The sequence below is a fragment of the Alnus glutinosa genome, chromosome 1 (genome assembly GCF_958979055.1).
Source record: "Alnus glutinosa chromosome 1, dhAlnGlut1.1, whole genome shotgun sequence".
NCBI classification, from domain to species: Eukaryota; Viridiplantae; Streptophyta; class Magnoliopsida; order Fagales; family Betulaceae; genus Alnus; species Alnus glutinosa.
In genome coordinates, this window is record NC_084886.1 from 23,448,937 (window position 1) to 23,460,942 (window position 12,006).

General features: G+C 33.3%; 2 protein-coding genes and 1 long non-coding RNA gene across 3 annotated transcripts in view; 1 reads left to right on the top strand and 2 right to left on the bottom strand.

Moving 5' to 3' along the window:
* Positions 1 to 12,006, top strand: part of LOC133877409 (RNA-dependent RNA polymerase 1-like) — a 133,074-nt gene that overhangs the window by 74,922 nt on the left and 46,146 nt on the right. The window lies entirely within an intron of this gene.
* Positions 190 to 2,672, bottom strand: LOC133877366 (loganic acid O-methyltransferase-like). Its single transcript, XM_062315644.1, has 3 exons — positions 2,526 to 2,672; positions 837 to 1,463; positions 190 to 663 (listed from the first exon to the last, which is right to left on the bottom strand). Exons 1-3 carry the CDS (start codon positions 2,592 to 2,594, stop codon positions 325 to 327), a joined length of 1,035 nt encoding a protein of 344 aa, XP_062171628.1. The 5' UTR covers positions 2,595 to 2,672; the 3' UTR covers positions 190 to 324.
* Positions 5,115 to 6,098, bottom strand: LOC133872847 (uncharacterized). The gene is made up of 3 exons (XR_009901089.1): positions 6,040 to 6,098; positions 5,771 to 5,875; positions 5,115 to 5,363 (listed from the first exon to the last, which is right to left on the bottom strand). It is a non-coding gene; the product is annotated as an uncharacterized LOC133872847 (long non-coding RNA).

Consider the following 12,006-nt stretch of genomic DNA (forward strand, 5'->3'; position numbering starts at 1 on the left):
AATGGTCGTTACCCTTGCTTAAGAGTACAAATGTGCCAGCTTGTTTCTAAATTTCTCTATTTGTCATTAGAACTCAAACTTGAAACAAGCATGCACTCTATGGCCCATTGATGATGTTTGAACTAACGGGTGTGAATTGAGTTGGAATTCACGTTGCTTGACATGTCTTTGAAACAAAAAGTAAAGTGATTGAATTAAAATTCACCTGAATTTGACTTAATAGCATTAGCAGCTTATGATTTAAGTTTCTTTGGACATTAACATAACCAGCGTTGCAAAAAGGAAAAACACAAGCAAATTATGTCTGCTTCAATGGACAAAACATCATAGGCGTTTTAAAGCAACAAAGATCTGAGTTCTTTCTTTGGATGAAGACTCCAGTGGGGCGAAAAACTCTTCAATTTTCTTATGGAATCGATGAAACAGTTGATCGATAATCTCAGCTCCAAAATGTTTGCTGATTATGCCTTCCAGGCCAGCTCTCATGTGCATCGTCCATGCCTGCCCATTGACTGGGCCATCAATGCTTGACAGAGGGTTTGTCATCTCCATTCTCTCGATGCTGAAAAACCCATTTCTTTCCACAAGCTCTGTTATCTCCTTGGGCGAGGGAGCATACACAGGCAAGTTGAAGGAGTCTACCTGAGCTTCACTTATTAATCCCTACAACAACAACCAAAAAAAAAAAAAAAAAAATGGAAAGGGTAAGGTGAATAATCAAATAATGAAATGGATTTTATTTCAATATAATTTTGGATATTTTTAAGGTTCAATATATAAATTTAGTTGCATTGAAGTGTTCCACTTAAAAAGCTCCCAATGCAAAAAAGTAGTACCTCCTTGGCCATATCCATCAGGCTGAACCCCAAGAGATCACAAATCAATCCCGATGATGCATTAGAATGAGGGATCCCATTTGGGGTGGCTGGCATGAGAAGCACCATGAGTCCACCCACCACAACCTCTTTAGCTCTAGCATCTAAAAACATTGTCATGTCCTCAGCAAATTGGGCTGCATAAGCATGAACTACTTCATCCGGGGCGTTTGTGTAGTAAACCCTCCCCTTGTTCCATGATGCAGACTTCTTGTTCAGCAACTCTTCTGGCACCTTGGACAGCCAATGGAGTGCAAATGATGAATGCACAAAGTGCAGGGAGGATTCAGGGAATAACCGGCCGTGGAAAGACCCCGGCACACCGGCTGCAAAGTATGGCTTCTTGGGTGAGAAAGAGGCAAAGAGGGTGTTGAAATCATTGGAGGCGTGGTCATTGAAAAACACTTGGTATTCGGATAATTGGTATTTGTGTTGAACAGCATCTATTATACTCTGCACCACAGACAAAGTATTTGGTCCAACTGAACATCCCAAATCTGCAATTCGAAATGTGCAATCTGAAGTAACATCAAGCTTCTCTGCAATTGCATCATCCATCATTGCCTTGGCATTATTTGTAGCTGCTCTCTGTACATAAGTTAAGGATGTCAATTTTCTCCTTCCTGTTCTCACCTTCGTCATTACCATCTTTATTGGCTCATAGCCATAGCCATTACTGGTATGGTCTAGGCTATGATGAAGGCCAAGAAGATTGGTTTGTTCATATCATGAAAGGAAAATGGCATCTATAAAATTACCATCATAAAATTATCATTTATCTTAAAAAATTTAAGCTGATAAGAAAATGATAAATTTAATAATTTATATCATAACACTTCCCTTTAGATGTAGGCTCGTTTATGCATCATATACATCTTAATCACACATATGCAAACAAGCATACATGTTTCCGAAGATATTTGCCAGGAACATAAATAATACATAATAAATTTAAACTACTTATCAAAAAAAAAAAATACGGCTATTTTTGGTATTAGGATCCATTACAATTTCTTTGAAATTGTCGATTCTCAAATTATTTAAATTCATGCTATTCCTTACATCGAAAAGCTTGAAAATGAATCTTAATAAAAATGTAGCATGCTACCGAAGCATCCAAAAAAAAAAAAATCCTCCCAAAGAACTTTTTCTTCACTTTCAAAGAGACCCTTCTTTTTCAGTAAACTAAAAGACTATTTTTTGTTCAAAGCTTTTCTACGACACAAAGCACAACACAACCTGATAAAAATATACTCAATTCTAATTAATTGGTAACATATTACATTTTTAATAGGTAGCATTTTTCATGCCGTTCGATGTAAGAAACAGACTAAATTCACATAATTTGAGAATTTACAATTTCTTGAAAATCCTTATCCATATTTTTGTTACAATTTGGGTTGTTCGTCATTTTTTTAACCAGAAAAAAAATAAAATAAATAAATAAAATTATAGCTGAAAAGCAACAGCTGAGTTTTGATGTACTGAAATTGATCATACCAACGTTTCAATTCCAGCCCCAGCGATCTCTGTTATTTGGCTGGTAAATATTTTACTACCAAATAATTTAAAAATAAATAAATAAAAAGAGAAAGAGGAGGATCATGCAACGGAGAAAACAGAAAAAAAAATAGGTAGAGTTGAAGAAACCTGGAAGTAGGAGTTTTTGGAGTAACTGTAAGTGCCGTCTCCGCCGTTCATCGGATGAGATTCCGACATCTTTCCTCAATCAATTCTCTGTGGTCGATGGTGTTTGGTCTTTTCTCACGACTTCTCTCAGAATAGATATATATATATATATATATATATATATATATATATAAATTTGGAGCATCTCCTCCTATATTTTCTTTGCATTTGTCTAATTGTCTTCGTCAAATTTGTCGGCTACAATCTCCTTAGATGTACACATCAAAGCATCTTTTTACGCATATTTTCTGTCTACACCTCTTGCATGTTCGATCATATTGTTAATGTTGATTATGATTTAAAATCAACAAATATAATAGTACGTCGAATATTTTCTGTCCACAAAAATGCTTTTTATAGTAATTTTAAATCTAAAAATTAATTTAGGCGAATGATTTTTAAATTAATTTTTTAAATATTTAATAAATAAAAAAAGATTATATTTATATTTTAAAATAAAAAAAATGCCTTAGGCTTAAATTTTTCATTGAGCCGCCCATGTATATATATGATAACGCCATGCCATAAACAACAAATGCAATGTTATACATTTATCCACGTGACAATATTACTATTACCTTAACAACAAATGCAAAAATACAGTCTATACATTTTAACATAACTGGACTAAAAACTGCCATAATCACAACCGCAATCAATGGGAGGCTTACGTAGCCAATATTGGCTAACAATTCATTGAAAGAGGCATAATTTCTCATTTAATTTGTGTTAGATTTTGCGAGACTTCCAACTAAAAAAAGTCATTCTGTTTCAAAAAAAAAAAAAAAATGAGTCGTCTTTATTAAAGGCCCCATTTGAAATTGAAACCGAAATCAATTGATTGATTTGTATTTTTGAATTTTATATATTTTTTTAGAGTTTTAAAGAGACTTGTATGTATTGGAAGTAAGAAACCTCTACCAATTAGTAAAATTCCTCCATTTTTCTTCTTATCAAAACCAAAATAAAATAGTCAAACTAATAAGATGTTACATCTCAACATTTATTAACCAAAGGAAGATGTTAGACATTCATTCTCCAACCATTTATTACTCATTTTCATATAATCAAGTTTTAAATTTACTATTGAACTTTTGGTCCAATAAATTTAATGGTGAATTTAAAAATAAGATGAGTAGATGAAGACAGTGACGGAGCCAAAATATCGATTCACGGGAGGCAAGATTAAAAAGAGTTTTAAAAAAAAAAAATGATTACAAATAATTAAAAATATAACTAACAAATTTCATAAATAATTTAATTAACTCTAGTTTAAATGCAATTTATATTTTCACGCATAAGCTATAAGCATAAAAAAAAAAAAAAAAAAAAAAACAAAACAAAACAAAAAAAAACAAAAATAAGTTTTCAAATCATGCGTTTTTTTCTTGGCTTAGTCAATAAATACAGAAGACCTGCACTGCGCATGCTCTCTCTTCCACAATATATTATTGTCTGGCTTAATTTTCGTATTCAAGACAAAAAAACGCAGAAGACCCAAAAAAGCAAAGGAAAAAAAGTCAAAAGTTGACAGCTCAGGTAAAAAGAAAAGTTTAATAAGGCTTTAATGAAATTGAGCATTTAAGAACAACTAAAACTAAACGTTTATGTCTTTAGGGGTAGCTCAATCGACTAAGGACCATGCCTCATGAAGCGAAAGCCACTAATTCAAATTCATCATTTCCCTCCTGGATGGACATGTCAAAAAAAAACCTAAACGTTTAAGAACAACTCAAATGCACCATTTGGATTATCTACTTCTTAGTGGGTCTTATTTTTTAACCTAATTTTCTTATAGCTCTTAAACTAAAAAGTAAAAATCTTCAAATTGAAATATGAAATGTCATCTGCTACTTGCCCTGCCGGTAATGTCTATAGTCCTTATGGTTGGTTTAGGGTGGGCAATCAGGTTATGCAAGAAAATTTTACCGGGCGTAAAAAAAAAAATTTGTAGGTTGAGAGGGTGGCAACAATGGCAAATTTATTAAAGGGCCAGCAGAGGCCACGGCCCTGTAGGAAAAAAAATAAAATTAGTAATACATTTTTCCTTTAGCTACCACCTTTTTTTTACTTAGTGTAAGGTCTAGCTCCACCAACTTGGCACATTTTCTTTGATTTTCTTCCTGTAATAAGTCAATAAGTGTAAAGACCAACTAGTTGACCAAAAGGCTTCTCTTATTCTCCAAATCGACACCATTTTTCCCCCTCCCTTGCTTTCTACCTAATCCAAAACCTAGGCAAAGCCTCCCCCATAAAAGTTCTCAAAGTTTTGGTAAATAAGTCCCACTACAAAAAAATTCGGTTTTAGTAATCTAGGTTTACTAACGTGCAAAAGCCTTTTGCACGTTAGTAAACTATCTTTTGCACGTTAGTAAACTATAATAACGTAAAATCAGTAGCGTGATTTTTACGTTTTTAATCCCTCAGTTAGTAATATAATTTTAGTAACGTCTAAATGGACATCACGTTATTGCATAGTAACCCAGGAAAAATTGAACGTTAATATATATATAGTAACGTGCAAACGTTAGTAAATTAGTAAATGGACATTACTAATTTATATATAAACAAAATAATAAAAAAAATATAATATTTTTAGTAACGTGTGTTCACAAGTTACTAAAATTATGTAAAAAAAAAAATATGTGAGCTGCTCGTCGCCGTAGAGAGACGCTAACGACAATGACTGTTTCCCAATCGGCTTATCCGCTCCGGTCGCCTTCTAGTATTCGGTTCCAGCTGCCTGGTTCGGCCTTGGGGTAAAGAAATACCATTCCTTTTTACCGTAAAGAGCCATGTCTGCAGCCCAAATCAACCAAAATAAACAACTTGAGCAAAACATGAAATACACTAGCTACCACTCAATTTCTGATATATTCATGCGGAAAAACCAAAAAAATGAACCAAGTCAAGCACATTCTTTCCAGATTCACCCAACCCATTCACCACAAATTTACCAAAAAGAAAAACGCTGCTGTTTCTGGATTTCAGAAACAGAAGAGAAACTGAAAAAGAAAAGCCATAAATGCTGCTCTGTTTTTTTTAGGAAGAAACTGAACATTTCCAAGCGAATTGAAGTGAGATTTAGGTGACCCACGTCTCAAAACAAAACCGAAGAATTGAAGTGAGATTTACCCAGATGATCACCGATCAAGAAATGATGAGAGAGAGAGAGAGAGAGAGAGAGAGAGAGAGAGAGAGAGAACCACTCTGCCAGGAACTGGCTCGCCAGGTGGGCCTCCGGCGCCGGCACGTCGCACCCAAGTGTCGCCGTTGATCGCGACCCCGCCGTCCGTTCCGATTCCGGATCTCTGCTCCTCTCGGCGAAACCGTAAGAAAGAAAATGAGAAAAAGTAAGAAGAAAATTGTAAAGAAAAAGAGGGAGAAATGATTTAAAAAAAGCAAACCGAGAAGTTCGAGAACCAAAGGCAAACCGAAGACTGAGATATGGACTGAGATTCGGAGTAGGAATTACCTAGAACCAAAGGCAAACGGAGAACCAACTCCTCAGAGAAAGAGAGAAAGTGTATAAAGAAGTGGGAGTTTTAAATATTTGGAGAAACAAAATTTCAGACGAGGTGGGTGTTTTAAAAATGGGGTAATTACTTTTTCCCCCAATGAACTACCAAAAAATACGCGATGCCCCCATGAACTACCAACTCGACCAAAATAGAGCATTCAACTACCAAAGATAACCATTTTCCCCCCTTCCGTTAGTCACACGCCGTTTTACCCTCATTTTCTTCCACTTTTCCCCCTATGAACTACCATCATCTTCCTCTTTTCCCCCCATGAACTACCATCATCTTCCAACATGCCCCCATATAAAACGGCACATGACCCGTTGACCGTTTGTTTTAACCCCTTTGACTGACGGAAGGGGGGAAAATGGTTGTCTTTGGTAGTTGAATGCTCTATTTTGGTCGAGTTGGTAGTTCATGGGGGCATTACGCATTTTTTGGTAGTTCATGGGGGAAAAAGATAATTACCCCTTTAAAAATTTAGGGAAAAAAATTGGAGCAAGCTTGGCCCCAAAAAATTTGTTGTGCGCCCATTATATCAGTCACATTAAAAATTATAAAACATTTTTATTTTATAATCCGTTAATAATAATATTTATATAGTATGTTAAACTAACATAGTAATTAGTTATTAATACTTAATTAGTATAAATGTTTTAAACGTTTTACATTTGACATGTCATAGTCACTAGAATCAATCAGACGTTCAATCGATAGATCGTCCGATCGATCATGATAAATCAATAGGATCGATAGATTAACCGATCAATCGTGATAGATCAGTAGGATCGATAGATCATCCGATCGATCAATAAGATCGATTGATCATCCGATCGATCGTGATAAATCAATATGATCGATGGATCATCCGATCGATCGTGATAAATCAATAGGATTAATAAATCATCCGATCAATCGTGTTCGATCAATAGGATCGATAAATTATTCGATCAATCGTGATCGATAGATCATCCGATCGATCCTGATAGATCAATAGGATCAATAGATCAATAAGATCAATAGATCATCCATTGATCGTGATCAATCAATAAGATCAATAGATCATCCATCGATCAATAGGATCGATAGACCATTCGATCGATCATGATCAATCAATAGGATCGATAGATCATCCGATCGATTGTGATAGATCAATATGATAATAAATGATCCGATCGATCGTGATCGATCAATAGGATCAATAGATCACCGATCGATCCTAATAGATCAATAGGATCAATAGATCATCCGATCGATCAATAGAATCGATGGATCATCCGATCGATCGTGATAGATTAATAGGATCAATGGATCATCCGATCGATTGTGATCGATCAATAGGATCGATAAATCATCCGATCAATCCTGATAGATCAATAGGATTGATAAATCATCCGATTGATCGTGATAGATTAATAGATCATCCGATCGATCCTAATAGATCAATAGGATCAATAGATCAATAGGATTGAAAAATCATTCGATAGATCATCCGACCGATCATGATAGATCAATATTTAGTGAGGTGTCAAATTTGAGACGTCAATAATAATTTAAAATTTAAAATTGTTTTTAAAAAAATTATATCAACTTAATATTTAGTGACATGTTAAATTTCACATGTCACTAATTATATAAATTTACCACGTCTCTAATTATATAAAATTATATTATTTTAAAAAAAATTATATTGACATAATATTTAGTAATGTGGTAAATGTTGCAGGTTACTAATTTAGTAACGTGATAAATTTACCATGTAACTAAGTTAGTAACGTGCAACATTTACCACGGTACTAAATATTTAAAATTATATTTTTTTAAAAAAAAAAATCATATTGACATAGAATTTAGTAACGTGGAAACTAAACTTTTCCACATTACTATTTAGTAACGTGCTAAGTTTCACACGCTACTAAATAGTAACGTGGAAAAATTTCCACGTTACTAAATTATTTAGTAACACGCAAATTTTAAGCACGTTACTAATTTTAGTAACGCACGAAAATTCGCACGTTACTAAAATCATGATTTTTTGTAGTGTCCATAGAGGAAATATTAGTTTTCCATGGGCCATGGCTAGGGTTGTATTTGAACCGAGTAAAGTCGAGTATTAATGTTCAAGCTTTGCTCATTTAATTTTATTTCAAACACGAGTCGAGCTCGAATTTATCACCAAACGAGATATTCTATTCAAGCTTGACTCGTTTAATTTTATTTTGAATACGAGTTGAGCTCGGTCTTATCACAAGCTGCTCAATTAATTTATCCATTTCTTATATAAAGTAAATATCATGATTGTTTACATTTTCGTAAATCCATACTAATAATTAATTAATTAAGTATTGTTAAAATTTTATCACTTGAGTTTATTAAATAAATTAACTTGAATCTTAATAATATAATCTCGAGTTTATATGTATGTATATAAATTCATTATGCAAATACACAAATTACGTGCGTGCATTCACACAAAGATAACCACATATACTTACAAACACACTCATGTACACACAAGTTATATCTATCATATTAGAAAAATAATTCTTTTTTTTCTTAAGATGTTCTTCCTATAAAATTAAAATAATATGATTTTTTTTTTTTTTTTTTTTTTTGTAAAAATGAAGTTATAAGAGTTTATACAAGTTTATCCGAATCAAGCCGAATTTATACAAGTATATCTTGTTTAATATTCAAACATATTATTGTGTTTACGAACGACTCATTTATTATTCAAACCGAGACCGATTCGAGTTTAACCGAATCGAACAGAACCGAACCGAGCCGAATTTACGAGCAGTTGGGCTCATCTTACACCCCTAGCCATGGCCCCTCCAACCACAATTATTTAGGTCCACCACTGCCCCTCTTGATCCCCTGGCTCCACCCCTGGTAGGAGATGTATTTGTATTATTCTCCTTAACAAAAATAAAACCAAAGAGACAATCTACTGCTTGAAGAACCATGAACCCTTACAAAATTTCTAGCCCAATGTTGTGCCGTAGACCCGCAAGAATAATGAGTTTTTTTTTTTTTTTTTGCATGGCTGGTGACATATATGTTTGTTTTTTCTTCTATTTATTCATAAAAAAGATATATACTTTTTGGATTTAAAATTTAAGGTTATGTTTATCTTGAGTATAAAAATTTTTTCTAAAATTTTTTTCTTTTAGAAAAATTAATTTATTTTTATTATTTAGTTGAGACCTTAAAAATTAATTTTTTTTAGTGTTTGGTTAAGAGAGGAGAGATGGGGAGTAGCAAAGACTCGGTTTAGAAAATGGTTTATTCTTCATTAAAGCAAAAATCGTCTTTCACTTCTTTGAAAATAATTTTTCATTGGTGTCAAAAAATTTTCATTAATTAATAATTTTTAGCTATACCAAATATGAAGACATTTTGCAACACCAATGTTGCACCCATCGACATAATATCTATTGCATCAAGCAAATATAGATAATTTTTAGAAAAATGTTTGTTAGTTAAATGTTTTCATAAGGTTTTTGATAATAATCATTAAAGCTTATGATTGTGATTCTGTGAATTTGTGATTTTTATTCTATTATATATACTGTTTTTGTAACATTTAACATAATACGCCATTAAGGCTTCTGGTTGTTGTTAGGAACATATATTGAACTAATCACATCAAAAGCAGTGGAAAATTCTCAAGGGATGTGCTCCATGATAAGCATAGCAGTAGATTTTTCAAAGCATAAAAACAACGTATGTATTCTTGAAGAAATCACATACCATGGTGAGTGGAACTTCAAGAACAATTTTTAGATGATCTTTGGAGGCTAAGGTTTGCTCTCAAGTCTTCTAGGATCTCTTCAATTCTGATTTTGTAACCAACGAGTATGAACTCTTATATACAAGGCTCTTTTAAATAGGCATGTGAATCCTAGTTAGGGTAGGACTTGGAAGCTATTAGGTTTTTAGTTTTGGCTTATTCGGTGATCAAATAATTTAAGACGCTCAATTCTATGGTTTAAAATCTGAGGTGCTACAAATCCTCTTAGCTTAAACTCGTTCTTTTATAGTCGTTATGTTGTCGCTTTGTCTTTATAGCTTTTAATCATAGGTTTAATTCCCTAATCGTTATAATGGTCTTAATGCTTGTTTAGTATTAGGATTAACATTTTGATGTTTTAGGCGTTGTAATTCTTACTTGATGTGTTGTTATGGCTTAGGATCGTATTATGAGTACTGTTAAGACCCTAGGTTTTGCTAGAAGTACTTTGCTTAAGTTTTGGTTCAAAAATAAGTTTCTACCAAGAACGAATGTTCGATCCCCCTGGTTGAACATTTGATCCTCGTGCTTCGAACGAACGTTCCTCATGTTTAGAACGTTTGAGCATTGTATCCCGAAAGTTCGATCCTTGTGTCCTAAACATTCATGGTTCAAGCAAAATACCTATTTTGAACTTGTTATAGCCTAAAATTAGTTTTAACTCGGAATTAGAATTAATGATGGGTTTTTCACAGATTTTGAGGTAGAAAAGACTCATGAGGATTTTGTTGAAAAACACCCTACGACACAAATGAGTAAAAACTCATATCGATACTTGTTATGTGATTATTTTTCCGCATAAGCATAATTATTTTGTGTACCAAACTTGCATGTTTACAACTCACATGAAATATATATTTTTTATTACTGTAAACTCTATTTTTGTGAAAACGAGTGATGATTAACGAGATAATGGAATGAATTAATTTATAAAAGCATGCATATAAAATACGGTGCATATTAAATTGCATCGTATGACATAGTGTACCAATACGTGTGGGATAATGGCCATAGGCTTACTATATTATACAAGTTGACCTTAATGTCAAAAGTTTATGATTATGTTATGATGAGCCTTGGATCCAATGGTTTTTTTTGTGACTAGCGCACCATGCTTAAATAGGGGTCACGATTATGACTTTGCTAGTATCATAGGCCACCCGAAGTCAGGCTCGGTCGGGCTGCTAGTATATGAAGGTATGCATACATATCCGGGGGCAGGGTACCGGTGTTGTATTACAGGTTCCTTGGGACAACATAAATCCTGTCGGGAAAAAGGTTAATATCCTGAGTACACCATGGGTTTGTTTGGCAAAGACATGTACAGAACATAACAGAACAGAGTAGTGAGTTGTTAATTTTAGAATTAGTAAAAAGTGATGATGTGATATAAAAAGGTGAAAAAGTTTTATTTTGTAGTGAATTTTTTTATTTGAATAGTAATAAAAAATTATTAATGTGATATAAAAAGTGAAAAAAGTGAGAATATTTTGATGTTGATGAGTAGTAGGAAATATGAAAAAGTAAAAGAAAAAGTACATAAACAGTACACGCATTACTGTGTACTGTTCTGTAACTTAACAAACAAGGCCCATATGCTGTAGAACTATTACATGATTACTTTGTTATAAGCATCTACTAAATCTATATTGCATCCATGACCATCTTATGAAATGTGAGTTATAACTGTAGCTTGATGCATATGATTTATATCTTAAACATCTGAGTTCACCAGATGAAAATTTGTATATCATGTGTATTATTATTCACTATGTCGTGGACGTACACTTATATCTTTTTTTGCCTATGAAACATATATTGTTTTATAGCTAATTTTGTAGATAACAACTCCAGAGAGGCACTTGGTCCTTTTGGAGGGAGTGCTCACAGTAATTTTTTAGGAGCTAAATCTCGTTTGGTTAGCTGGGACGTGGAGCCGCGATGGTGATACCCACCCGTATATGATTGATATCATGGTTATGCTTTATGTTCTTAAGTGTAGTACTTGACTTTTGATGTTATGTTTTGATTCTTAGATTTGGTTCCGAATATTGTATTATATTCGATGATTGGTCTTTTGACCGTACTTTGGTAGATTCAGCTATCTATGTTATGATGTTTCAACCTT